The sequence below is a fragment of the Podarcis tiliguerta genome (genome assembly GCF_965153285.1).
Source record: "Podarcis tiliguerta genome assembly, chromosome: 6".
Classification (NCBI taxonomy): domain Eukaryota; kingdom Metazoa; phylum Chordata; class Lepidosauria; order Squamata; family Lacertidae; genus Podarcis; species Podarcis tiliguerta.
In genome coordinates this window covers 56,123,984-56,151,834 of record NC_139539.1, presented here as the reverse complement: position 1 = coordinate 56,151,834, position 27,851 = coordinate 56,123,984, and the positions used below count along the sequence as shown (strand labels likewise).

The 27,851-nt window shown below is 44.3% G+C and overlaps 1 protein-coding gene across 2 annotated transcripts in view; it reads right to left on the bottom strand.

Moving 5' to 3' along the window:
- Positions 1-27,851, bottom strand: part of ACOT11 (acyl-CoA thioesterase 11) — a 65,104-nt gene that overhangs the window by 32,586 nt on the left and 4,667 nt on the right. For both annotated transcript variants that reach the window (XM_083448082.1, XM_083448083.1), the window contains exons 2-3: positions 5,732-5,879; positions 2,794-2,863 (exon numbers count right to left, since the gene is read on the bottom strand). In XM_083448082.1, the coding sequence (XP_083304208.1) occupies positions 2,794-2,863; positions 5,732-5,861 (200 nt within the window). In that variant the 5' untranslated portion in view covers positions 5,862-5,879. The remainder of the gene's footprint in view (positions 1-2,793; positions 2,864-5,731; positions 5,880-27,851) is intronic.

Below are 27,851 nucleotides of genomic sequence, written 5' to 3'. Positions count from 1 at the left end.
CATCATCCCTGACTATTGATGCTGCTAGCTAAGGATGATGGGAGCTGTAGTGCAAAAACAGATGGAGACCAAAGTTTGGGGAAACCTGCCCTAAAAACTATATGAAAGCCACATTCTGGCAAACTCCAGAGCCCACAGACAGACCTACAACCACAGGAAAGGCTAGGCGACATTTGCTGGAAGTGGCCAGGGTACATTGTTTGTCTGTGTTATAAATGACAAGGAAGTACCAGAGGCTCACAGCTAGCTACTACTGACAAGGCTGTCAAGGAGGAGACATGCCCTTTCCCAAGCACACAAACTTTGGCTGAGAGAGGGCATCCAGGTGGTAGTAAATGGGACATAATAATCTGTGGCAGGAATAGAGAACCTGTGGTCCTTCGGAGGCTGTTGGACTACAACTCCCTTCTGCTCTAGACCATTGGCCACACTGGCTGGGGCTGATGGGAGTTGAAGTCCAACAACATCTGGAGGACTAAAGGTTCCCCATTCCTGATCTGAAGCCATATTGAGAGTCATGCAGATTGTTAGTAAATCCACACATCTAAAAGAATCAAGATGATGGGTACTCAAGTGGAATATAAAAATTTAAAGTATTACCAAAGAAAGGCAAAACTCCAAATTCACCCATTATTCCGACAGCTTTCCCAAAAGAAGGACACGACCACCAACCCCGCAAGCTAGAAAAAAGGATCTAGGTTTTTACATACCTGCCCTCTGAAAAAGAAGCCTGCTTAATCTCTCACCGCTGCCTGAAAGGTGCTTTATTAATTTTTAACGCAGACAGGTATGCCACAGAGCTTGCGCTTACCATAATGATTTCATGCCATTTGTGTAACACATGAATATATTCAAATACGAACGGCAGGATAATAAAAATTCAGCGTGAACGTTCTGTTTCAGAAAATTCGCTTCAAGGCTTTAAGTTTAAATATAAGCGCCATGGGGGAGGACCATCGGTCAATGGCAGGGCGGCTGCTTCGCATGCAGAATGTCCCTGACATCTCCACGTGGGCCTAGGAAGCTGCCTTCTACCACGTCAGACTGTCCATCTATTCTAGCCCAGTATTGTCTATGCCAGCTGCTTTTGGTCCCATCATCTCTGACCACTGGTCCTGCTAGCCTAGGGATGACAGGAGTTGTAGTCCAAAAAACAGCTGGATACCTAAGTTTGGAGAGCCTTGGTCTACACTGACTGGCAGTGGCTCTCCAGGGTTTCAGACGGGGGACATTCTGTGTAAACCACCTAGAGCCAATGGGTGATCAAGCAGGATATAAATCCTGTTAATTAAATAAATAAATAAATAAATAAATTCCCAGCACTACCAGGAGCTGCCTGGGATTTAATCATATGCCTTCTGCACGTAAGGCAGTTGCTCTGTCGCCTAATAACAGCCCACCTCCAAAGTCCTCCATTGGGAAAGACCCATCTGAAACCCTGGGGAGTTGCTGTCAATGAAGGCAATACTGAGCTTGATAGGCAGATGGTCCTCATTCAGTACAAGGCACATTCCTGTGCCCTGAAGGAGTTTGTTTTGTGACCTTCTTCTAGGAGAAGGTGGAGAGGGGTCATCGCTCAGTAGCAGAGAGCATGCTTTTCGTGCAGAAGATTCCTGGCATCTCCAGTTGAGACGACCTCAGGAAAGGCCTCTGCTTGGTGCACTGGAGAGCCATTGCCAGTCAAGGGACATCATACAGGGCTAGAGAGACAAATACTTTGACCTGGTATTTTAACAGGAATTGAAATAAATAAAGCTGGTTAACAAAGGAACAAATATGTTCTTGCAGCTGACGCACATGTCACTGGGTAAGATGATGCAGCTGCACATTTTGGCACCGGCTCGTTTTCTAAATCAGAGAGGTGCTGAGGCTCAAGCCCTCTGAGAAGTCGTAATCCTATAATCCCCAAAACATCCTCCCCAAACGCCAGATGTGTCGGGTGGGCTGTGGTCAGTAGGGAAGGCAGCTTCCTGCAAATGCTCCAAATAGTCTCTTCGTTCTTGGAACAGAACCAACCTTCAAACAGAACCGAATTCAAAACAGGTCCCGAGACTGCTCCGATTAAACCTTCTATCTGGGATGTCAACTTGTGTGTAATGTTACTCTTAAATATAATACCTGAAGGCAGCTAGAGTAAGTATGTAGGAGGACAACGGGGACATGGGTGCTAGTGCTACACCCCTGGCCTCATCACCCTCCAAATTGTCAATGTAGTCCTGGAGACTCCCTGAACACTTTAGGAAACCCTAGAAAAACAGGATTCTAAAATGCATAGGGAGACCCCTAAAGTACAGGGGACTCCCCACTTCAGAGGCCACTCTTCCCTGAATTGGAGGGAGATGGGACAAACAGGGGTTGGAAGGAGCATGCTTGTCCCCCTGTCTTCCCCAAATGTGCTATTTTATTTGCAGGCATAACACGTGAATAGGGATGCTATAACAAGGGAATCAAAATTTTCCAGACCCTCCACATCTGCACTGCATTCTTTGTTAAGGGCACACGCCAAAGGTGAGGCCTGTTTTGCAATGCTGCACTGAAACAGCAGAGCTGGAACACCCCATCTTAATGGAAAAGGAGAAACCATTGATTTTTCAACCTAATATTTTTCATTGGCTGTCCCAGTAAAAGGAAAGGAATGGGGGGGAAACAACCCAGAGAAGTTACCCAGGCTCAAAAGGGCTAATTAACATGGCACATATTTCTACTACTTCTGCATTTGCTAAAGGCACATTTTAAAAAATCCAGTTAAAAATCCAGTTAAACTGCAATGAGGCAAGGAAGTGAGGCAGTTACCTAATTGTGTGCTCAAAATAGATATCATCCACTGAAGCTGTGACGCAGGGGCAGCCAGCATGCCTCTCGGCTGAAAAGGCAAACAAACCACATTAGTTATGTACATCACTGCAGCAAACAGGGCTCTTTTCTGTTCACAGTAATTACAGTTGCAGGCTTAGAATGGAAACAAGAAGCCTTGGTTGCAGGAACAAAACCGGCACCATGGTAGGACGCATAAAACTGCAGAGTCCAGCACATGCGCCTGCTATGTTAAGAAGCACTCTCACAATTATCCCCACATGCAGAATTGGGGGGGGGGGGGAATCCCAGGCAGGTGATCACCCAATTGCCTAAAAAGCTGCTGTTGGAACATAGGCATTCAAAATGTTTTTTCAGCTCTTTGCAAGGTTGACTCCTAAAGATTTGATGCTGGGTCTTTGGTATCTGAAATATTGTATTCAAAAGGCTACACTTCTCTTCTAGAATGGTGGTTTACCTATATCTAGAGTCCCCAACATGCCCCCTGCCAACCTCAGGCTTTTTACTCGTGTTTTTTGGCTTGGGAGGTTATTGCAAGGTTTGCCAGGTTTTTTCGAGGGTGTGGGCTGCTTTTATTTTGTGCTTTATTTTGGCCTACGAGTAGGTGTTTTTGCCTCTTCTTGCAGGGAGGGTGGAGGGAAGGTGGTTCTGAACACTGTCAGCTTTTCTTCCAGGAGGTGAACATTTTGTGGTGCCCAAAACAGACTTCCGAACACGCAGGTGGGTCCCCAAAAAGATTGGTGATCTCTCTAATTGTATGATTATTGTTACCTTCCAAGCCTCATTTTAATTTAAGAAGGTATCTTTCCACTGTGCAAGCAGCTCCATAAACAGCAATATACCCTTCTCAATAGTTTTTCTTTGCATCGGAAGTTCAGGTCAGTTGAAGTATTGGCGCTAAAAAGCCCGTAAGTTGTAATCAGTTTTAATTGACAGATTTAATCAATTAAAGGTTTACTTGATTAACGGTGAGTGCCAATTTAATTAGCAAGGTCAAATTTTAATTTGTGGAGTTAAGGTAGGGGTAGGAAATCTTCTGTTGCCCGAGAGCAACATTCCATAGTACATTCAAGGGGGGAGGGCAGAGCCAAAGTGGGTGGGACAATGGGTGGAATACTTACCTTTGTATGACAGACTACATTCCAAAATTCACTCACACAGAAATTAGAGGTTTCTACACACAACGCTCTCCATCTAAGCAAATACCAGCTACAGTGCTAAAGAGAACCCAATGGAAGTGTTTGCATAAGTCGCCTCTATAAAGGTGTCTACCTAGGGACACCCACTTCTGAACCATTTGCTCTGATGCAGCAGTAAAAGGAGGGTTTTTCTGGGGAAAGCACCAGGAGAAAACAATAACATTTGGACACGGAGCTTTAAAGCTCAGACCTGTGCTCAGAAACATGGCAGGAAAGAAAGTGTGCATGAGCCCTTAGATTGCTTTAGAAAGATTGAACAAATTGAGAGAACATATAGCTATTAGCTATGACAGCTAAATGGAACCTCCCAGGTGAGAGGCAGTCTACCTTTGAATGCCCAGTGCCGAGCAAAGTATATACAAGGAAGATGGGGCATTTGCCTGTACGTCCTGGAAGTGTCAGTAGTATAAGTAGTGTTTATCAGGCTACCGTGGGAAGGCAGGTTGCTGTATGGAATAGGCCTAGGTTCTGATCCAATGGGGCTGTTCTTATGGATTGTGCAGATTCCTCTGTGGACGTCTGGCAGGTGAGCAATCCTGCCTGTCAGTGTGCAGGACTAGAGTGCATTAAGTCTTTCCCAAACCTCTGATCATTACAACAGCTTGACCTGGGCACATTTAAAGTGGATTAAGCCTCTCAGATTCATCTGCTTTCAAAATGCAAGCTCCTTTATGAAGTTCCTTTGTAGTGTTTCTACAATGTAGTTAAAGGTTCTAAAGGCAACATGCCCAGAGGGAAAAACAAATAAGCTGCATTCTATAATAAGGACTAATAATAGTGGGCATGGCTGCTCTGGTTTGGTTGGGGGTGGTTTCCCCCTAGCTTGCTTTGAGATATATGGCTTTTCTCCACCAGCACTTTTGGCCTGGTGGCCTTTCCCTCGGGGGATTCTCTGCTTGTGCAGTTACACTCTTGATCTGCTGATCAGCCACTAGTTTTATGATAGGGAAGCTTTGAGATGAAGCTTGTGGGAGACTGGTGGGACATGCGCCCCACCACCACCATTGCACCCCATGAACCCTCTTGTCACAGCCCTCCATGCCCTTCTGTCTTGCCTCTGAACTGGCAATGGGGATCTTCTTCTTGGTGCCTCCAGCTGCCAGCCCAGCTTAATTCACAATTCAAAACTGCACTAACCGACTGCTCATTCATGTTTTGTTTTGTTTGCCACTCCAGTTGTTCTCCATACATGTGTGCACGAACATTATTTTTATTTCACAGTCACCACTAGGTCAGGGAATAAAAGATGAAGAAAAAAGACAAAGTTCCAAACGAGACTGACTTTATCTCAGAGAAGTTTCTCTCGCGGTTTTTCAGAGCGGTAGAGAAGGGGGACAGAGGTCTCTAAGTGGGGAGCGCCAAGTAGTACCCCTTCCTCTTTCCCTCTGAAAGTCCACGGATGCGGGGAGCCTTCACGTGTACAGGCTTCCCCACGGTATGGCGTCCCTTCCGACGTTTCCGTCCGCGCTCCCGCCCCCAGATTGATTGGCTATGAAGGAAAACAGGCGAGGCCCGCCCGTTGCCCTAAAAGCCTTTTTTTGCCTTTCCCTTGCGCGGCGAGGGCTGCGGCCGGAACTCGCTCGGTCCACCTTAAGAGCGAGCAGTGAGCAAGCCGAGGTCGTGCTCGCGCGCGCGCGCTTTAGATCCAGCAGAGGGCAGGTTGCCAAGAAACGAGCTCCCGCCCCTCCGCGTGCCCGAGGCGAGTGGCGGCGGCTCACCGGAGAGGCAGGCGGCCGTGTCGATCCATTTGAGGAGCTGCCCAATGCTGAGCTCGCGGCGGTGGTTGGTGTGGCAGGGCTGCACCATCTGACTCATCTGCACCTCGGTGGCATTCCGGTAACTCTCCATGGGCCCCTCCGGCGAGCTCTGAGGGGGAAAGGAGAGAGAGAGAGAACAAAGCAGAGAGTCAGCGCGGAGAGAGAGCAAGGCGCCGCCGCCGCCCGGCTGGATGCCCGATTTCCTCCAGTGTGTTATGCAGCGCGTTCAGCACACTTATTCACACACCTATGGACGCTACATCCCTTCTGGACCCATCAAAAAGGGAAGCCCCCACGACCATGGGCTTAGCCAAGCGGGAGCAGGGAGGGCAGCTGCCCCCAAATCAAGCAAATAAATATAAATACTTAGCTAAAAGTAGAATGGTGAAAAGATTTTGACAGGTTTTTCTCAGCACTTGGGGTCAAAAGAAAGTAATTAAAAACCACTGTTGTTGATATATTTCATTCTGAATCTGCGAGACAGAGCCAGGCAGAGGATGATGACAGGTGGGTGTCCTGCCCCCCACCAACATAAATCCGGGCTACCTGCCACCCCCCAACATAAATCCCGGCTCTACACCCATGCCCACAACCCTCACTTTGAGCACACCTAGGGGTGGGGCACATGCTTTTTAATATCTATGGCAACACAAACCTCAAACCCGTGCTTTTGGGGGACTGAAGCTACCTCAAAAAAGGTTAGTTAATGGCCACCAAAGGAATTATTTCCCAAATACAGTGGTACCTCAGGTTACATACACTTCAGGTTACATACGCTTCAGGATACAGACTCCGTTAACCCAGAAATAGTGTTTCAGGTTAAGAACTATGCTTCAGGATGAGACAGAAATTGTGCTCCGGCGGCGCAGTAGCAGCAGGAGGCCCCATTAGCTAAAGTGGTGCTTCAGGTTAAGAAGAGTTTCAGGTTAAGAACGGACCTCCGGAACTAATTAAGTACTTAACCCGAGGTACCACTGTAAAGCACCTTCTTTTTTCTGCCCCACAAATTCAAGGCAGTAGTGAAAACTATTTAGCAACTAACCAATCGCAGGCAAAAGGAGCTTCCGGTTAAACCAAACACTTCCACCACATCCCCAAAACCGAACACTTCTACACCCCAAAATCCCTCCAACATTTACCAGCCCTAATCCTGGGATAGAGAATCTGGCCCTCCTGGTGTTATTAGACTACAGCTCCTGTCATCCCCAAACACCAACCATGCTGGCTAGGGCCGATGGGAGTTGGGAATCCAACAACATCTGGAGGGCCACAGGTTCCCCGGCCCTGTTCTCTGGGGCAAGTTTGGCATGAGCTAAATCAAAAGCGGCTGTCAACTGGGAGCCAAAGGATGTGTCAGAATTCCTGATGCATATGCAAGGAATAAACAAGGACAACACGAGTGGCAATGCAATTCCTCAAACCAAGAAGCAAAAAAATTTAAATGGTCTGAACCAATTTGAGTTGCACAATTATTATTTTTTGATAAGGCTGGTCTCTCCAGCTGTCTTTCCATGAAAGCATTGTGCATAATGCCTGCTCAGCGACTTGATGCTTGTGCAAGCATTGTTACTGCACCCTAAAAATAAAATAAAAAATACTAGTTCCTGTACAGGAGATGTGGCAGGAAGAGGCTTTATTGAATCCCAGCTGACCACTTTTGAAAATATTAATAACAGCCAGTAACACTTTCCCAAGACTAGTGTATTATTGATGCTTCCTGATTTTCATTTGTGACTTCCTACCCAATGGCCCACCTTAAACCAGAGGGTCATTGGTGTTAGTCTGTTCAGGAAAACGCAATGCCTTGCAGCACCTTAAAGACCAGCAAATCGGCATAAAATCTCTGACATTTAGTTATTGTGGGGAAAAATAACATGACTTATGGGTCTCAAAGGGACAGGAAGATTCTGGCCATTTCTACTCAGTATGGTGGGATTTATTTCATATAGTTTATAGTTTCAGATTTATAGGTATCTCTCCCTGCACAGTCTAGATAAATATGGATGTCATGATCTTAGATTGGCTGTTATTATTTAATATGTTTTGGGCTCTGTATGCTAAGGCTTTAGTTGGATATATTATGATTTTGTTGTTGTTTATCTGTGGTTCTATCTTAATTTGAAAGCTAATAAAAATAAACTGAAAAAAGACTTATCAAATCTAGTCTACGAAAGTGCATGCCACACCACAGTCCATCAGATGCAGGAAATGTAATCCTTAAACTGCAGGTAAATATGCACACATAACATTTGCATTATTGGATTCTACTCGCAAAGCAGGGTTGATAGTAACACAAACATCTTGGCATTGGTAAACTACTAAAACACATAACACAATTTTAAAAACCCAAAACTTTACCAGCTTTGGGATAAAAGCAAGAGTAGAAGCTTTTCTTTCACCTCAATGGACTAATTGGGATGTCCTTTCCTAATTGGGATGATAATGGTTAGTAGTCCTCATGACATGGAGAGAATTGTTTTCCTGCTCACAACAGGATATTTCAGAAACAGCAGCACAGAATTCACCCTCTTCTCATGCTCCCTGAGAGCCAATGTGGTGTAGTGGTTAAGAGCGGTAGTCAAGTAATCTGGGGAACCGGGTTCGCGTCTCCGCTCCTCCACATGCAGCTGCTGGGTGACCTTGGGCCAGTCACACTTCTTTGCAGTCTCTCACCCCACTCACCTCACAGAGTGTTTGTTGTGGGGGAGGAAGGGAAAGGAGAATGTTAGCCGCTTTGAGACTCCTGAAGGGGAGTGAAAGGTGGGGTATCAAATCCAAACTCTTCTTCTTCTTCCCATCCACTTGTTCATTGCATGGAGGGAGTAACCTCTGCACATCAAGCAGAGCACAAGAATGGGCTGTATCATACATAGCGTATACAACTGAGTGTACAGGCCATACATTGCTTATGTAGTGCCTAACCCATGGAGGTCAAAGGGCACAATCTCACTCACCTCCACAAACTGGTTGAATATGTGGAGCAGAATGTGATAGTGCCACTCTTGGCTATAATAACGAAGTGGGCAAACACTTTTTGTACACAAGCTGTGCCATGTCAGAACACAGGAAAGGCTTAAAATAAAAGGTTTAAAAATGGCACAGCATCTTTGAACAACTAGCCCCCAAGTTACTGTGCTGAGCCTCAGTGGTGTTGAACAGTGAATGCGCCTATGAGACTTGCACAAGTACATTCCCTGATGCAATCAAGAGGACAATGAATGAGTTATCTGGGGAAAGGATCACCTTTGCTCTTTAACCCTTTGGAAATGAGAGAGTGTTGAAACAATTGCATGCTGTAAAAAGGAACGTTTGTGGAGTACAGGCAGCATGCTTTAAGCATGCACTTTTAGTGCACACACAAAAAAAGATGGCATGAAGAACTTAAAAAATATATCCATAGCAAGTGTCAGCCATGCACATGGGAAGTGGAGAAAGAAAGAGGGAGGCAGGCTCTCCTTGCAATTTTCCTTTTGGCACTGGGAGTTCAAGCAGAGGACTGAACTTGCAGGATATACGTCAGGCAAGACTTCAGACTGCTCGACATTACAGTGGTACGTCGGGTTAAGTACTTAATTTGTTCCGGAGGTCCATTCTTAACCTGAAACTGTTCTTAACCTGAGGTACCACTTTAGCTAATGGGGCCTCCCGCTGCTGCTGCCCTGCCGGAGCACGATTTCTGTTCTCATCCTGAAGCAAAGTTCTTAACCCGAGGTACTATTTTTGGGTTAGTGGAGTCTGTAACTTGAAGCGTATGTAACCTGAAGCATATGTAACCCGAGGTACCACGTACTTTCACCCAATATGGATATTAATACTGGTCTTTGGAAAATAATATATTTGACGGTACAAGCATCCATTTTGTTTCTGATATATGTGCTGGGAGGCAACTATATATAGTGACTTCCTGATCAGTTTTTTCAGAATCAAAAGGTATTTGTGACATCACTACCCTATTCTATTTTACATTTTGTCTAGGATACATTTGTTTTGTGTATTAGAAAAAAAACATAATACAGTATTATTTTAGGCACCAATAACAGCCCTGAGGCGGAGCAGGGAATAAGAAAAGGTAAAATGCAGGCCATCAGGGGTTTGCATTGAAACGAAACTTCTCTCTGGCAAACCTACTACACCCTTCCTATACATAAGCTATTCCACTTCACTGCTTTTATAACAGACTCCCCTTTCACATAAGCTTGGACATGAGAAGCTGGCAATTATTTGCTTTGCTGAAACACAAAAGCTGGGATTTGCTGAGAGGGTTAGGCGCTCAACAGCCACTGAAGTTCAGTGATTCTCGTAAGCCGCATACACACAAAGCGGGAGTTGCCCTGGCTTAGGGGTTAACCCACCACTGTGGTCTACCTGAAAATTAATTCATATAAACACCTGAACTCTCGGAAGTGCTCTTTTCTATATACAGTGGTACCTCAGGTTACAGACGCTTCAGGTTACAGACGCTTCAGGTTACAGACTCCGCTAACCCAGAAATAGTACCTCGGGTTAAGAACTTTGCTTCAGGATGAGAACAGAAATTGTGCTCTGGCGGCAGCAGCAGGAGGCCCCATTAGCTAAAGTGGTGCTTCAAGTTAAGAACAGTTTCAGGTTAAGAACGGACCTTCAGAATGAATTAAGTTCTTAACCCGAGGTACCACTGTAGAGGGGTCCTCCATCACCGCATCACTTTACAGAAGGACCTTTCCTGACTGAGAAAGGTGCTGGAGTAATGCAACATGGGCTATCCAAAATTGACCCTGGAGCAAATATGCATTTGGGGGGTATAAGCAGAAAAGACTTTTCCGCATAGACCTTTTCTCATTATTTTTGCTAGGGTTTTGGAAGACAGTGGAAAAAGTCGGTTTTTTAAAAGGGCTTGAGTTTTTGAATGTATGGGGGTGCGGTGTGGGGAGGCGTAAAACCGGAATCTTTCGAAAAGAATAGTCATAATGTTTAAATTGGAAAAAATAACAGGGAATCCAAATAGCAGATATGAAGGTGCACAGATACTAGTATTACAGTAAAAAGAAAAAAGAAACAAAAAGCATATATGCTCCCTGAAGGGCCCCATTTGGTCAAAAGATTAGATTTTTTTCATTAAAAAAATGTTAAAATAACACACTTTGTTGCATTTTGATTGGTCCCAATAAAGGTACTGCCCAATTGCGAATTTTAGAGTTTTTAAGAAACTGTAAGCTTGGAGTGTGTTTTGTGATATGTAAATGTGTTTATTGGAACTGTACACGTAGAGCATCCTTGACAGATACATCAGCACATGATCATTCCGAATGACTCATCTACTATTTAAGGTAGATCAAGTTACTAGCCTGAAATCCTTTCTCCTTTCTGTATTGCATGCAAGTTGAAGAGTTGGAGCCAAATGAAAACTGTATACATATTTGTTTCTAACAAACCATCTATACATTAACAAATGCTTTTGGTGTTTTTTCAATTACCCAGATAGTTTCTTTGGCTACTGTCCTGCACAGTTAAATTGCTCTTATCCAACTGACTACAGCCAGGTTGAAGGTGCCTAACTGTACAGAGGATACTGGCTTTGGCTTCTGCATTTAGATTTCTCTCTCTCCCTCCCTCCCTCCCTCCCTTCCCTTCCCCTCCATACTCTCATATATGTTACATACACATATAGACACACACATATTACATGGAATTTAAATACTTCTAAAGATTATCAGTTGTCTTGTTGGAATGTCAGTAGCTATGGATATATTATCAAACACACACAGCGCAATTTCACAAATTCTAAAATTCTAAAGTCTAATATAAAGAAAAGAAACATTGTCTGTTCTTCAGATTGTTTTCTACAGAAAACACCTTGAAGGAAAAATGGGGAGAAGTGCTTGTAGACCTCAATCTCTTGATTGTCTTTTAATTTTTAGATTTTGACCTGACAGTTCCTGTTTTATACCAATATTGCAGCAAACTAATCTGAAGATGAGTAATTCACTAGACATCAGACACTAGCCTGGAATTTGGCCTGAACTTCCCTCATCTAGGCCTAGATGTGACCCACTCACTTGTATCATCAGGAGTTCTTTGTCGTAACAGCTTGGAATTGACGCAACAGGGAAATAAAAGGAAGCAAATACAGGCTGCAGTGGGAGCAATCTTCCCATTAAAACAGTTTCTCTGGGTCAACAACAACAAAACGCATCCCCTCCTTTTGGACAGATCCACTTTTCTCAGTACTTCTAGGAGTGTTCCATTTAGATAACTGCTGATACAACCTAAGGTTCTAGAAGGACTGGTGTTTCCAAAGGCAGGTAGATCTCACCATCCTGCAGCAAAAATCACTTCCAGTTTCTCTCCCAGCCATTGATTAACTCAGGGAAGCCAAGACCCTTTCGCTGATAATTAACAATACAGACATGCCACAAGAATTCTACCGGGCTGAACAAACGTCTGTTACAACTGTATGTAACTGGCAGCCACTTAAGTCAAACCTACTATCCAATTTCAAGTCAATTCCATGCCTACACACAAGTGATAAGTCAGGATACCTATATTTAGCAGCTTTGGTGCCACTTACAGAGACATCAGCCAACCAAATCTCCCCCCCCCCCTCTCTCTCACACACACACACACAACTTTTGATGTCATGTAAACTGTCGACTTGGCAATGTGGTTCTTAAGAATTTTGCTACATTCAAGTGCAAATATGTAATAGGCAGGTTGCAAGTTGTTATGAGAACAAAATTCTACTGGAAAAACAAAAGGCAAGCAAACTTTTGAAGTACACATTCAACAATAATGTTTTCATACAACTTCCTTTCCAAAGCAAGAAGTCAAGCTGCTACGTTCCACTGCTGCTCTGTCTGCTGCTGCCTTTGCTGTTGGGAGCAACAACCTGAACTGCTCCAGGAATGCTGGTGCCCTCCCTCCATTTCGGCTCCGGGTACACCTTGCTCACAGGTCTTTTCTCCTGGAAGCACGAAACCCAATTCCTGACATGAGTGTTACACGCCACCCCAACCTCTGTGTGGTGCAAAATTCCAGGAGTCCAAGTGCTTGCCCAGGGTTCGTGTTCTCCAAGCCTTGATTAAATTCTAACATTTACTAAATCCATGAATTGTGGGTGCTTTGCGCCCACAAACTCTGGCACCAAAACTTATAACAATACAGCAATAAAAAATATAAGCAGCACAGAAGTGGCCACACATAAGGGAACGTTGGCAGTAAACAGGAGTGAGAAAATGGGTTTTAGGGAGAAATAGTTCTGCTCTCTGCAAAAGTACCAGTTTCAAAACAAAAACTAAAATCATACAGGCCACCCCTACTTTTAAGCAGTTACCAGATCAGAGGCTTCCGGTTGTCTGAATACACATTACTATGACAGAGATTAAAGTGGTCTGGTGCTCACCTACAAGTAATAAGCAATTTAGCTCCATAACCATTTTTCTGTGCAAGAGTATTTGCGGCCATAATGATCTAATAGCATTTATGTGGGTGAAACAAAAGAACGTTTGATATGGCATTAAACATGCTGTACAGTGCATGTTTGATTTGATTAGGAGTAATGGTGGTTCCTTTATCCGCCAGCCAAGTCTAGTGAAGAGTAATGTGCAACATAAAAACTTACACATTCTCCTATAACCAGTTTGTTAGTTCCCTAAAAAAGGAATAAAGCACAACCCTACCCTACCTATTTTTCCTTTCCCATACTACATTCTCCAATATGGCAACAATAATTTAGACTTATTAATCAAACTACTCCAGCCTAACAGAGATAAAAGATTTGAGCAGTGACACATGGATCAAGCTTTCTGGGAGTGTTTTGGAGAGCACCGCAAGCAGGAAGAGACAGGGCACAGAAAACAGGACAGTAGCCGCCTGCTTTCTTTGACGAACAAGTTTGTCTTGTGCTCTGCCTAGAAATCTCCACACGCCTCACGTGACTTCAGCTGCAATGCCAGGAGTGAAACGTCCAGGAGCTGCCGAAGGAGAGCAATTTAGTGACAGCCCAGGCGCCCACATGAGAGTGAATCAGAGCGAGCCTCTAGGGTGGTACTCCAATTGAAAAGGGATTGCTGGGTGTCATTGCGACAGCAAATGGAGATAATCAAGGGCATTGTTTTTCTGAAATGAAGCATGGGAAGCGTTTAAAAATAGAAGAGAAGATTTGGACAAAAACAGAAACCTCAAGCCCATACTTTAGCCCAAATTGTTCACCATCTGACATTCCACCAACCTTCCTTCCTCAGGCTGCTGTTTTGGAAACAGACCGGCCAGTGCCAGAGACACAAATGCAGCAGCATGAGAGGGAAAGAGAAAAACTCAAGTTTATTTCTGATCTTTGTAACCTGGATTCTCGTTGAGTCTAGCAGTAGAGGTTTGCATCCCTAGAAGCTGGCAGTCTTGGCACAAATCAGGAAAGAAAGCTTCAGAAGGAGCAAGAGGGAACAGAACAGAGGATTGCACCAACTTGTGCTTCCCCTTATAGACGTAACTTGAAGCAGCCATCAACAATATTGAGTCAAAAGGTCTGTTTTAGTGCAAATCCATGTCCTGTATAGCAAGATGTCTGTCTTCAACTGCCACGGCTCCAGCACAACAGGGAATGGCTCAAAAAATCAAGGATGGTATGGGACAGTCCAACTTTCACTCTAAACCAGTGGTGACAACCTCTATAACCACACCCCAAAATAATGTCCATACCCACCCCCACCCCCCCAGGATTCCTGGGGGCTGTAGTCTGTTAAGGGTGCTGAAAACTGTTAGGAGACCCCTATTCCCCTCATAGAGGTACAGTTTCCAGAATTCCTTGGGAAGAGGGATTGTTAAACCACTCTGGAAACTGTAGTTCTGTGAGAATAGGGCTCTCCTAACAACTCTCAGCACCCTTGACAAACTACAGTTCCCGGGATTCTTGAGGGAAAGCCATGACTGTTTCAAGTGGTATGATACTGCTTTAGATGTATAGTGCAGATGGGGCCATAGAACAGTGAGCAGGCAAAGAGCAGTGTAGTGGTTAGCATGGTGTACTTGGGCTGTGGAGAATTGAGTCCACATTCTTGATGAACCATGGAGTTGGCAGTGTGACCTTGGCCCAGTTACTGGTCTGAGCCTAGTCTGCCTAAAAAAAGGCATCATGGGTAAGGCCTGAACTGTCCTCCAACCCCCAAAGTGAGACCCACGGGCGAATTTTAGTTACTTAATAAATTAATATATTGCCCTTCCTCCTAAAGAAGCTCAGGACAGCAGGTACTGCTCCAGCAGATATTGCCATTGCTTCTACTTTGCATTTTGCCTCTGCTGCATTCCTGCTTCCAGCTGCATGCATAGGCTGCCAGAGCAGCTGCATCTGGCTTGCAACATGGATCCTCCAGCTTAAATGCTCACTGTTCTAATACCCTATTAATCGTTTGGTCGTCATGTGGGCTGAGGAAAAGCAGAAGGAAATAAAATAAAAAATCTGAATGCCCACCACCAACCTTTGCACTTTCATTAGCACCTGGGCAGAAGAAGAAGAAGAGATCAGTTTTGCAGACGAAGACCACCCCTAGAAGAACAGTCATTCAGAGCAAAGACTTTCCCAACTCACAATTTCAATAGGAAACACAGCTCTTTTCCCAGGCGAGTCATCACATCCTGAAACTACGCAACACGAGGAAGGAGCTTTTCTTAAGAACTGAAATGTCAACTGACTACTTTTTGTTGTGGCAGCAGGATTCAAGGCAACTGAATTATTTCAGCATATGAACGAAAAGGCTTCCTTCAGCTTCAGTAGAACCAAATTCCTAGAACAGCCCCTTTGACACCACTGCTCAGTGGACTGCGAAATAAGTGAGAAGTGCTTACCACAGAATACAAAAAGCACACAGTACGACGACGTCATTATTTGACCACAGGGCAGCTCGCATTTGTATGCCAAGGGCTTCCAGAGAAAGGGTCTTTGTCTGCATTATGAAGTCTAGATGCGACGATTGTGCAGCTAAAGTGTATCACATCACAAGTATACCAACATTTGGTATTTTCATAGTGCAGCTTTTTCAAAAGAAGTCTCTACTCCTGCATGCCTCCCCTAAGCAGCCCCAAGGGGCTGTGAAGAGTTGTCTGGAGACATGTAGAAACACCTGCCCCTTAGGCATGCCTTATGGGCCAAGTGGGCCACAAGGAAGAAGAAGAAGAAGAAGAAGAAGAAGAGTTTGGACTTGATATCCCGCCTTTCACTCCCCTTAAGGAGTCTCAAAGCGGCTAACAATCTCCTTTCCCTTCCTCCCCCACAACGAACACTCTGTGAGGTGAGTGAGGCTAAGAGACTTCAAAGAAGTGTGACTAGCCCAAGGTCACCCAGCAGCTGCATGTGGAGGAGCAGAGATGCGAACCCGGTTCCCCAGATTACAAGTCCACCGCTCTTAACCACTACACCACACTGGCTCTTGTGGAATCAGTGTGAAATGTAGGTGCCAGGTTCTGATGAAGATCCTGGGTTCCAATGGAACTATATTGCATTTCAAGGGCATTATGCTTTTCCATCGTTGTGAACCTTAGCACGTCCTGTGAGCCCCTTCGACTCTTCGTCTTTGTTTTCTATTAGTCTTGGCTCATCACACTTGGCCCATCTTCAGAGCGAGGTGGTGAGACTGCCAGTGCCCCCTCTGCTAACACAACAAAATGCTAAGTGGAGTGAGAGGGGCAATGTGCATGTTTGCATGTGTGTGTGAAACTGCAACCTGCCAGCCCTGCTGAGCTCCTTCATCTGGCTAAGAGAAACAACCAACGCAAACCTTCCCAGCCACGGATTTCAGTGGTGGTTCTGCCAAACTACAGGGTCCTGAAAGCAGCAAACCACAAAGAGCACATGGCATGTGTTGAGCGTACCTTTGAAGTGCATAACAGAAAGGCTGCAAACCAAAATTTGAGAAGCGCCATGTTTGGAAAAAAGAATAATCAATCAAGATCCTTTATTAGGCATAGCAAACCACACATTATCAAACAGACACCATATACAAATTGTGCAAAATACGAACTCAACATAACAAGGTTTGTCCCAGTCGTATCTAAAAAATAATGAAATCACATGTACATTAACCTGGAAGTCACTTCCATTGGATATAGTAGAAGCTGCTTCAGAGCAAACATGCGTAGCTGCATGCCTGATACCTGCCATTCCTGATCTTCCAGAAGCTAAACCCCAAGTAGGAAGCTCCCTGGAACTAAACTAAGTACAGGGAGGGGCTCAGTGGACTGTCATAAAGAATTCTATACATTGCAAGCATATAGCGTGCAAGCAATAGAGTCTAGATTTTCCAATTGCATGTGAATACTGGCTTGGAATGTGAAATGCACATCCCTGGCAACTGCCCATGTGATTTGAACCTCAAAGAATGACTTTTTTCAGGACTATTCAAACAACCATTCTGAGAACTGCAGGTGCCAAGCAAAGGCATACTTGAGTTCTGCTCAATGTGAAATAGTTGGGTAGTTCCTTTGCCTCAGCGCTGCCTGCCTTTGCTAATTTTAGAGCAATTGGATTGGACTGGGAGTCATGCCCAGTGGCGTAGCGTGGGTTGTCAGCACCCGGGGCAAGGCAAGTAATTTGCACCCCCTAACCCGTGGATTTGCGCCCCCTAACCCGTGGATTTGCGCCCCCTAACCCTAACCCCCAGATGTTGCGCCCAGTGCGGCCGGCCCCCTCTGCACCCCCCACGCTACGCCACTGGTCATGCCTGCAGAAAAGGAGGCACTTCTCCTGGTGCCCCCACCAAGTGAGGCACAACATGTGGAAAGGGCCTTCTCAGTGGTGGCAGCCTAGTTTTGGAATTAGGTGTCTTCGCTGTGGATTTTACACAGCACCAAGAGAATACTTTTTATATTTCCAGGCTTTGTAAGTTTCTAAATCCACTGAAATTTAGATGAGTTTTAGTGACATTGTTCTGCTGCTGAATGTTTTTACGCTGGAATTTATTTAATGTTTCTATAGTTCTGCAGTTCATGGATTTTAATGCTTTCATTGCTTGTAAGCTACCCATTGTTTGGGTGGCATATAAAAGCTGTCAATAAACAAACAAGTTGTCATGTGATGACTTCACAATAAGCATAAAAGCCCATGTTTTCACAACTTTAAATACTCATTATTTGTTTTGTATTTAAAGCCCACCAAAACTGTCACAATTGAAGCAAGCACAATTCAAACTAAAATCATAGCAGCAAAACTAACCAATAACAAAATTAATGAAACAGCAGCAGAGAACAGCAATATAGTCAGAGGGAAGACACCTATTCAACCAAAGACCTGGGTAAAGAGCTGTGTTTTGACCAATCATCAAACAGTTGACAAGAGGCTCCTCAGAAGGGAGGCCATTCTGCAATGTGGGGGCCACTACCAATAAGGCCACCTCCCAACAACACTGCTCCTCAAACAGCAAAGAGTGGTGGCACTGTCAGCAAGGCCTCCATTGCAGTGCAGAGAGCTTTATATTCCTTCAGCTTGATATGTGGAGAGACCCACCTTTTTAGGTATTTAAAGCAGCTCCCACATGGCAGCCATAACATGTGCACAGGTCTTGGGGCAGCTGCCATATTTCTTGTGAAGGAAGCCTACACTAAATGAGATTCTTAATCAACGATATGTTGCAAAACACAGTTAAGGCTCTTCTCAGTGACCTGATATTGGTCATGACGACTTATATGTCGTAACATCATGGGAGGAGTGTTTCCAGCTCCCCTGCCCTTGGAAGCCGTGCAAGAAACTGCAGCAGGAGGGGAAGCTGAGTAACACCACAGGAGGAATTGCTGCTTGACTGGATCACACTGACTTGATCCTTGGCTAATGTGCAGCCGAAACAGCAGCAATGGCTGGAACATCTAGGACCAAGGCAGAACTGTTCAAACTCCTTTGCTATTTTTGCTACTGCCAGGAAGAGTAATTTTGCTACATTTTACGCACTGAAATGCTTTTTAATGCAGTAACATTTACCGTATGTTGCTGTTTTGACATTGCTGTTATTATGAAGCCTATGGACCTGTTTGTGACACCTCAGTGGTCCATTTACAATATTAAGCCAGCTTCTGGAAGCACCCTTGAACAAGGCAGGCAAATAAAAGCACCTTTAGCAACAGCACTGGCTGTTGTTGCTTCATGTCAGGGCTCAGTTACACCATCAATGCTGTTAGTCCTAAATGCTGTTAGATTTTGGGCTCCGCCACACTTCTACTTGCCCCATGCCTAGAAAGCATGAATCCAATCGGTTTTCCATTTGTCCCGTGCCTACTAGGCATGGGTTCAAGCAGTTCTGCTGTTGCCCCACCACTTTCCCCTGAAAACCCCGCTCTTTAGCGCTAAATCAGAGCAAACGTCAATCCAGAGGAAACCTGAGGGACATTTGCTCCGATTCATCTGTAAACAACAGGGAAAGCAGAATTGTGTGGGAGTCCTTACTGGACAAAAGACAACAGTGAACCTTCCAAAGACCACAGGGCACTAGATCTTGTGTTTCTGAACCCTCTTCAGTGTCACTACCTCTATGACTTCCCAAACCACCTGACCCTTGTGAGTTTGAGAATTCATCTTCCAACAGCCACAGTCCTCTTGTCTCCTCCTCCCCTCTAAATAGAAGGCTCTCGGCACTGGACCTCAGTGTCCGGGCAGAACGATGGGGGTGGAGATGCTTTCAGGCATACTGGGCCAAGGCCGTTTAGGGCTTTAAAGGTCAACACCAACACTTTTGGTAAATCTTTTGTCAGTTTCCTGCTGGTCCTTCTCCTACATCACAGTGGATTATTATTATTGTTGTTATTATTATTATTATTGTTATTGTTATATTTGCAGGAATTTTATACTGGCTAAGTGCTTTTAATTGAGCCATCATTCAACAAAGATCTTCCAGAGATTTTCACCTCAGAGTCTGGTGCCAACTCTAATGCCTAGATGATAGGGAAAGACTATCCCAACCACATAATAGCTTGTGCTTTTTCAGAGCCTCTCGTGTTCCTGTTTTAGGGCCAAAACACTGAGGCAGTAGTAGTAATAGTATCGCAAGCAGCAGCATGTGAAATTCCCATTCAATAATGTGCTTGGAAGCCCTGTCACCAATCAGTTCTAAAAATGTAGACCTGGGTGGGAGTCGACAAGCAAGCTAGGCCATTTGATAGGTTTTAGACAGCTCTACGATGCCAGCTCAAAAATGTAAAAAGAAATGCACACCTAGGAATAAAAATGGAAGAGGTGCAAAATGCTAATTTTCCCTGCCTAAGAATTAATTCTAACAGAGGTTTTGATCAGTTCTCAGAAGATAGGCTTTTGTTTACTTGCCCTTCAGGAAAGGAAAGCTAATGACACTAATAAATGACTATTCAATATGAACAATAAGAGAAAGAAAAAGTGACAAGCTGTTAACTAGACAAGCTGTATAATTAAGGCCAAGCTGGTGGTGGAGGTTGATTTTTTCCCCCCTTCAGAGAACAAGGACTCTGGAGCTACAGCAAAATGTCTCAGTTCTGGAAATTAGGCTTTAAAATGAAGAACATTTAATGTAATGAAGACAGAAACTTGACATCACCTTTGTTGTCATATTAAATTGCCCTCTCTTGAATGTATTTAGCTACATAAAAAGGAATTAAGGACAGGTTCTAATTGCTCCAGTCTCCTACAAGAAATTTCTTTTCCCTTTTTCTTTTTAAGAGAGGTTGTGTTCGACAGGATCTCTGCCATTAATCAGGTGCCTTCCCCTGAAGTTAACAAATCCTGCTTAAAGAATGGGATCTGGTGTTAACATGGGGTGTGATTAGAAAGGACAGAAGCCTTTGAAAGCCAAGGCATTGAAATCTGGCCTAGCCAAGCAGGAGTCAGTCAGTAAGTCCGATTCTTTCCTTTTTTAAGTCACAGCATGTCTCTGCAGAGACGACATTAAAAGCCAGTGGACAAAATCCTAGAGAACACACCGCAATAGAAAACTTTGTATTCCTAACAGGAATTAGACATCCTAACGGGCCTTTCCCCTTCCCTTCAGACTGTGCAGGATCAGGGCAACAGCCTCTGAATGTGCAGGAATGCAACTTAATATTCACGGTGCAACATTCATAAGAAGTCACAGCACGTCTGTGCCACTGCAGAGATTGGATATTTATGCACAGTTCCCCCCCCCCCCAAGTATTGTTGTGAAGGGGGGTGGGCTTGCTTTGCTTACGGCTAGTTTTTACTCTTCCCTGGCCTAGCAGAGGCAGTATGCAGATGTTTGCATCTGAGGGAGGGGAACGTGGAAGGAGGCACAGAAAAGGATATGGAAAGCAACGCTGGCAAAACAGACCTACTGTATCTGGATTAGAAATTCTCATACATTAAGTCCTGCTAGCCAAGATGGAAAACTCCAGAGGCCCAATTCATGTAAACAAGCTTGTGGAAAGGGGAGGGTCAAAATAAGCATGTGTCAAAAACAGGCATATTTGCATGTCAAATGGGTTATACTGTATATGGACATTATGTTATGCATGACCACCCCCCACCCCCGGTTGTTTCTAATGCGGCCATCACACATCAGCTGATTTGTAGGCCAGAAATTATACAGCAACAGTGGGCAGCATGGAAGAGATGGATACAATCAAACCTACTTCCAGCCAACAACCTTCCAGCCCCTAAATTCTGCACTAGCTGCTGTTTCCCATCTTCAAAGGTACCCCATGCCGTGGATACTAGTCCACAAGAGGTGCTGGGCTGGGTCACAGCCCGCCCAAGGAGAATGTCAAGCAAAGACTGTTGTTGTTGTTACTGCTGCTGCTGCTGCTGCTGTGCCCCTAAGAGTTCAAAGCATCATGCTCCTTCCTGTCCCATACACATTTTACACTTCTAATTATATTTGGAGAAGCTCTGCAAACATCTTGTTCCACCTACTGTTATCTGGCCAATAAGGTCTCTGCAGCATTCAGCCAATCTGAATTCAAAAGTATAGTTATGGCAAAGAGGCCCCTCCTATGTGCATCTAAACAGAAAAACCATGTGACTGATCAAGCTGCTGGAAAGTCAGCCCAGTGCGGAAGACTCCTACTCCGTCTGTTATTATGGCGGCTCACCAGCATTCACTGTATTGGTCCACTAGCCCTGAAGGTAATTCCAGCACGCTCTGTTTCCTTGAAAGTCATTCCTTGCACTAAGAAGGAGAAGGGAGTGGTAGCTAGCATGAAAGATTGTTTTTAATTACTGTTTGTTAAGAGAGAGCAATAGCGGGCAGCATGTAATAGTATCTTGATAGAACTGCAACTTTTCCTTAAGGTAAAAATGCTCTCTCTATTTCTCCATCCGCTTAGAAGCCTATTTTGGCATTTAGCAATATTACATAACAACAGCCTATGCTCAGAAATCTGGTGGGCACAGAAAATTGCCACCTGAAGAGCCTTTCTTACAGGTGCCTTTTTGCCACTCAGTAATTTGTAAACTCAACCTCAGTCCTGTGCTACAGGAAATGTTAACCCTCCGTGCATTAAAGTTAAAATGGCATGTGCAAATTACCAATCTGGAGGGCAGAGGGGCAAACAGTCATTGGCCCACAGAAACCGTATTAAACTGGGGGAGAGGCCGTGAAAGCCATTTACCAAAGCAGTCACTAGCATACATTTTGAACCACAGCAACCAGGCTGTGGAAGCAGCTGGCATCGCCCTGAGCACAAGGAGGTCAGAGATGACGGATGGCTTCAGCTTACCTGATGCACGCACCACTTGTACTTTAGCTTTTGCACCATACTTCTACAAGTCCCTTTTCAGTTCAAGTTACTGGGGCTTTTTGAACTGGGGTTTTTAGCAAATGGATCTAAGCTCCTCATCAGTCATTGTAGCAACTGGCCAAAATTGAGCATCTTTTGCCTGCTATTCCGTGCACCGAGGCAATGCCTGTACAACAGGCAAGGCAAGAATTCAAGCTTGTAATCCCAGTGGTTCTCAGGAGAGCCAAGGGCATTTTTACTTGTCCCTACAAGTCCGATCTCCTCACTCTTCTCGATAGAGAAGACCAGGCTGGCGCAAGATTAAGCCTCCTCATGCAAAGACAGGTACAAGCTCTGAACTATTTTTAGAACCAATTGACTACAATGAACATCAAACTAAAAATGCTTGACAAAATAGCAGGCCCTGCTGCTGTAGGAGATGGGGACAGCGTTGCTGGTGTTCGCCAGAAGGCTCATTCTACATTGTGGCTGCAACAGCTGATTTGGATCACTCATCACCGACTGCTTTACACAAATTACTTTACCAGCTGGTGGTCCTCCTGACACATGGTGATCATAATGGCAATTAATGTGCAACTTGTGCGAAAAATTGCACACACACACACTGCAAAATACAGCACTTCCAAAGCTGGGAAAATGCAATATGGCAGTGTTTTTTCTGGAGGGTCTGGAGTTCCAGCACCATTTCCTCCCCAAATGTTAAAAGTGTAGCACTTACTATAACAACTTCATGGTGAGCACTGACACCTTTTCCCCCTCTTAAAAAGCACTAAATATGAGCACATCAGAACTGTAGCCTTGAATATGGACCTATGGACTGTGCATAAATGCAGTAAATTAAATACACCGCTATCGTGCAAGAAAGGTACCAAGAGCTACTGCTAACTTTAATCTAATCACAGGATCAGCCTCATAGCTGTCAACCTCAGGAGGGCTCAAAGAGAAGGTTTAAACAACAGCATTAAGAAATCGCAGACAGAATGGGAAACAGGAGCCCTAGTCATACACAGCTGTTGAAGGCTTTTACCCCCCCCACGCACCCCACCACCACCGCTTTCCTGGCTGCAGGCTGGCAGCTTTTGGCACTGGCTGCAAAGCAAACAGCAGTTGTGCTTCAAGGAACATACATATGTGATTCCACAAAGGCCAGCATTTCTATTTCAGTGACTTGTTGAACAGGCTGCTTTTTGTGTTTACTGCTTACTGACGGAGTAATCCAAGCACTCAGCATTTGTGGGCATGTCGCGCACACACAAATTCAAACTCTGACCACTGTGCTTTCCAAAGCTTTCGTACTAAGCATGCCTCATTAAAGCATCTTCTCTGTGTGCTGCTTCTCCATGCTGCTTGTTGAGTTACACTCTCTCTCTCTCTCTCTCTCACACACACACACACACACACACATACACACACACACACGTTTCGCTTTCCACAAAGACTTGTTGCATCCCAGTTTTTAGTTCTGGGACATGATGGGAGCAAATTTCCTGGCTGTGCAGTTTTACCGAAAAGCAGTTGCCGACATAGCAAGCACACTAGCTGGAGGAAAACCATTATATGGCTAGGAGTTACACAATGTACAATTCCCTATTAAGACATTATCCAAGGCAGGTCATTCTATTATGATTAGATCTGTGTAACGTTTGCCTGGTTTCTCTCTTATACTTATATTCTGAAAAGCAGGAGTTGTGGAGAATTCGCCACTTTCATAAGCGCAGAAGAGGATAATAGGTGTGTGCCACGTTCACATGTTAACTCACATGAAGGGCTTTTCACATGATCAAGGGGCACTGGGGACCACCCCTGGCCTTGTTTCCCAGTAGTGGCTGGTGCCCATTTGGACTGGCAGACAGCAGGGAGCCAAAGCCAATGGGGGCCAGAGCCAACTAATTCTGTTTTGTCCTCATACTCCTCCCTTTTGAGTTCTATAACAGCAACACTGGGACTAAGGAGGAGGAAGCTGGCAGGTTGTGCCATCCCTTAGACTGGTTGTAAACAACACAACAAGCGGGTGAGGCCTGGCTGAGGCTGTGGAACGTTGCCCCAGTTGCCCTCTTAGACCAACCAGCCTATCTGTGTATTAGAATTGGACATCTGCAGGGAGAACCGACACATATACACATCTGCACATGTCACCTTCCCCAGGTCCAGCATGACCAAGGTTTCAAATGAGGTCTATGGGCCTCTGCAGACTGCCGCAGATAGTGCTTTTTTCCTAAAAAGATGTTTAGGGGTACTCTCACTTTGACTCAAGAAAAGCACCATTGAATAGTTCAAATTGGGAAAAATAAATACAGTAAATGGACAAAAGTACAAAGATTCACAAAATGTTAAGAGGCATGCATACCCCTGCGTTCCCCCTGAAAAAAAGCACCGGCCGCAAATAAGATGCAGACAAAGAACACCATGAAACTCTGGAGGCAGGGCCAGCAATGTGGCCGCAAAGCTCCTTGATTGTGAGAGCATCCTTCTTGAAAATTAACACATAAAAAGGGAAATAGGGGTAGGAGTATAGGTGGTTATTGATAATGATTGGGAACTATCTGCAACAACAAAAAGTTCCTTGAGATAGGAAAATTAGGGCTGAAAAAAAATCATTTAGAAATCAATGTTCATGACATGTGTTAAATCAGAAGTATCTGTTCATTTTAAGTACTCAGTGCCAATTTTCATTGTTAACAGATTTCTGTACATCTCCCTTTGATGGATTTAGACCATGGGTTTAAACAATGTGTGTTTTTCATGCATTAATTAGCAAACAGAACTACTGCTGGCTTAAATCACCTCAATTGTGGGTCCATCCACAGTCCTGTTGTCCCTTGATTCCAAGTCACGGGTACGAGAGGGTTGATTTTGTTGTTGTTGTCCTGCCGCCTTCTCTGGGAAAACACATTCTTTACAGCTGAATCAGAACAAATGTCAAGCCACAGAAAACCCAATTGATGTTTGTTCCAATTCAGCAGTAAACAGTAGTTTTCCTGTGGAAAGTAGAGGGACAAAATACCCCCTATTGGAACCCTGACTTGAAATCACTTGAAATCTTGAGACAAACAGAATTGTGGATGGGCTCAGAATTACTAGTATTGGGATATAACATTGCTTTAGCCAATGAAACTCAATTAAAAGTTAGACAGTAGAAAAATGTAAATTGGCAAATAACCCTTTTTAATGTATATACCGTACTTGTTCTTAGGAGAGGACAGCAGGCCATTCAGGTTTACAGATGTGGTCCAAACATTTAAAAGCAACAATAGGAAAACACACTGCTTGAGCCAGTGTGGTGTAGTGGTTTTGAGCGGTAGTCTTGTAATCTGGGGAACCGGGTTCGCGTCTCCGCTCCTCCACATGCAGCTGCTGGGTGACCTTGGGCCAGTCACACTTCTTTGAAGTCTCTCAGCCCCACTCACCTCACAGAGTGTTTGTTGTGGGGGAGGAAGGGAAAGGAGAATGTTAGCCGCTTTGAGACTCCTTAAAGGGAGTGAAAGGCGGGATATCAAATCCAAACTCTTCTTCTTCTTGAGAGATGCTACAGTGTATTAACAATTAATATAAAGACACAATAGCAAATAAAGACAAATAATCTGCAATTAAGACCACCATTATGAAAATTATGGTGTTAACTACCCTCCGCAAGTATTACAAGATATTCACATCTGCGTTATCCATCTGAGAAAGCAATGAAGAGACAGAGGTATTTCTGTACCAGCACAATAGTTATCCTAGCAATATGACAAAAGGACCAGCAAATACCACATTATGACCTCGGGGGTTTCATGACCAGCGGAAGCCATATCAAATGGGAGAACCAGCCTAACATTATTATCCTTCAACAATCTTGCTTTGGAGTGTCAGGAACTGCACAGAGGGAGACCTAAATTATTAATTTACATTCTAGAAACATTAACAAGGTGGAAGAATATTTTTAGAGTACTTGGCTATTGAAACTAACCAAGTGTCTGTCCTCATTAAAACCTTCAGTCTCAGTCAGCTGTCAAAATTTTGAAAGCTGTTGACTGATGCAGCCTTTAGGGTCACCATGGCAACAAGATACATTACCTAGGTGATGGCGCTCTTACATTGTCACCCCTTGGGTGACCTAGTTCTTGCAAAAAAGAAGAACTGTTTGCATTATATTTTGGATATAAGCCTTCAAGCTGAATATTGCACCAGTCATGGAGGTAATTAAGAAGAGCAGGATATATGTATTGTGGGGGCAGGATTTTTTTATATAAAAAAAGTAGAAAAGTTGGCCTGATCATTCAGGTCAGTGTCACAAGTCAAGCATGAAGTTCATTTCCCTTGTAAACAGTATGCATTCTCTTTGTTTACAAGTATCCAATCAACAATGAGTAGTTTTAAGTTATTTGAAGGACACACTACGGGGAAGTTACGATTTAAGTGGCCCAAATTTCTCAGGAAATTATCTGTCATTTTCCAGATTCATGCCAAATTACTATGACAAACAATGCTACACGAAGCAAGCAGTCATATTGACTGGCAACGAGGTCACACGCAAGCCGCAGAGTGCCATCCTTTGTAAGACTGTACCATCTCTGAATGCATGTAGCAAGGAGCTCTTTTTTAAAAAAGAAGTTACATGGCTGGAAGAGACTTCTTAAATAACATTAAAGCTCCTCCTAATAACATCAAGTGCTGGCTGCAGACAGAAATAAGGTCAAAATGGGATTACAGACATGAGAAAAGGGGAGTGTATTTGCATCTCAAGGAAACCTTGATGTTTACAGAAATACAAACAACATACAACCTAAGCCAGAGGGCAGGGGGAGTGGGAAGAAAAACCCCCATCCAATGGAGACTGAGCATGCTCAGCAGCCATGAAATGTTGAACGTCAGTTGCAGAAGAATGGTGGCTGGACAACTCTTTTCACCCTTGGGTGAAACTGACTATATTCAATTCAAGTTGTTTACAGGCCTGGTTTTGAGGCATACTTACCTTTTGCCCTTTTATGTCATATGCTCCATAGATAGTCTGATAGTTGACGGGGGGCGGTTGTCACCAACTCCTAGGTATGCATCTGCCAAGAATTACCAGCAAACAGTAGAAGCAGAACGCAGAGTGAATGATCAACTTTCAGCTTCACTAGCTCCCAACTTCTCCTTTGCAACATTCAACCAGTCTACCCCACTACAGTTCCACTGTGGCATCTGGCAAGGCAATTAAATTTTCCAGTGATATAGCAATTCACACCTTTTCACAATGATAGAGGATGTCAGCTAAGGTGAAGCGATAGAGAATGTCAGCTAACGCAGAATCAAAGAGCCAAGCCCAAATGAAATTATTGCACTTATGCCAGTTAGAAATTACAGGCGGAGGGAATCCTTATGCAGAATGGGAAATTTTTATACCTGACAGTGAGAAAGGGTGGGTCTTGTATGCAACAGATAC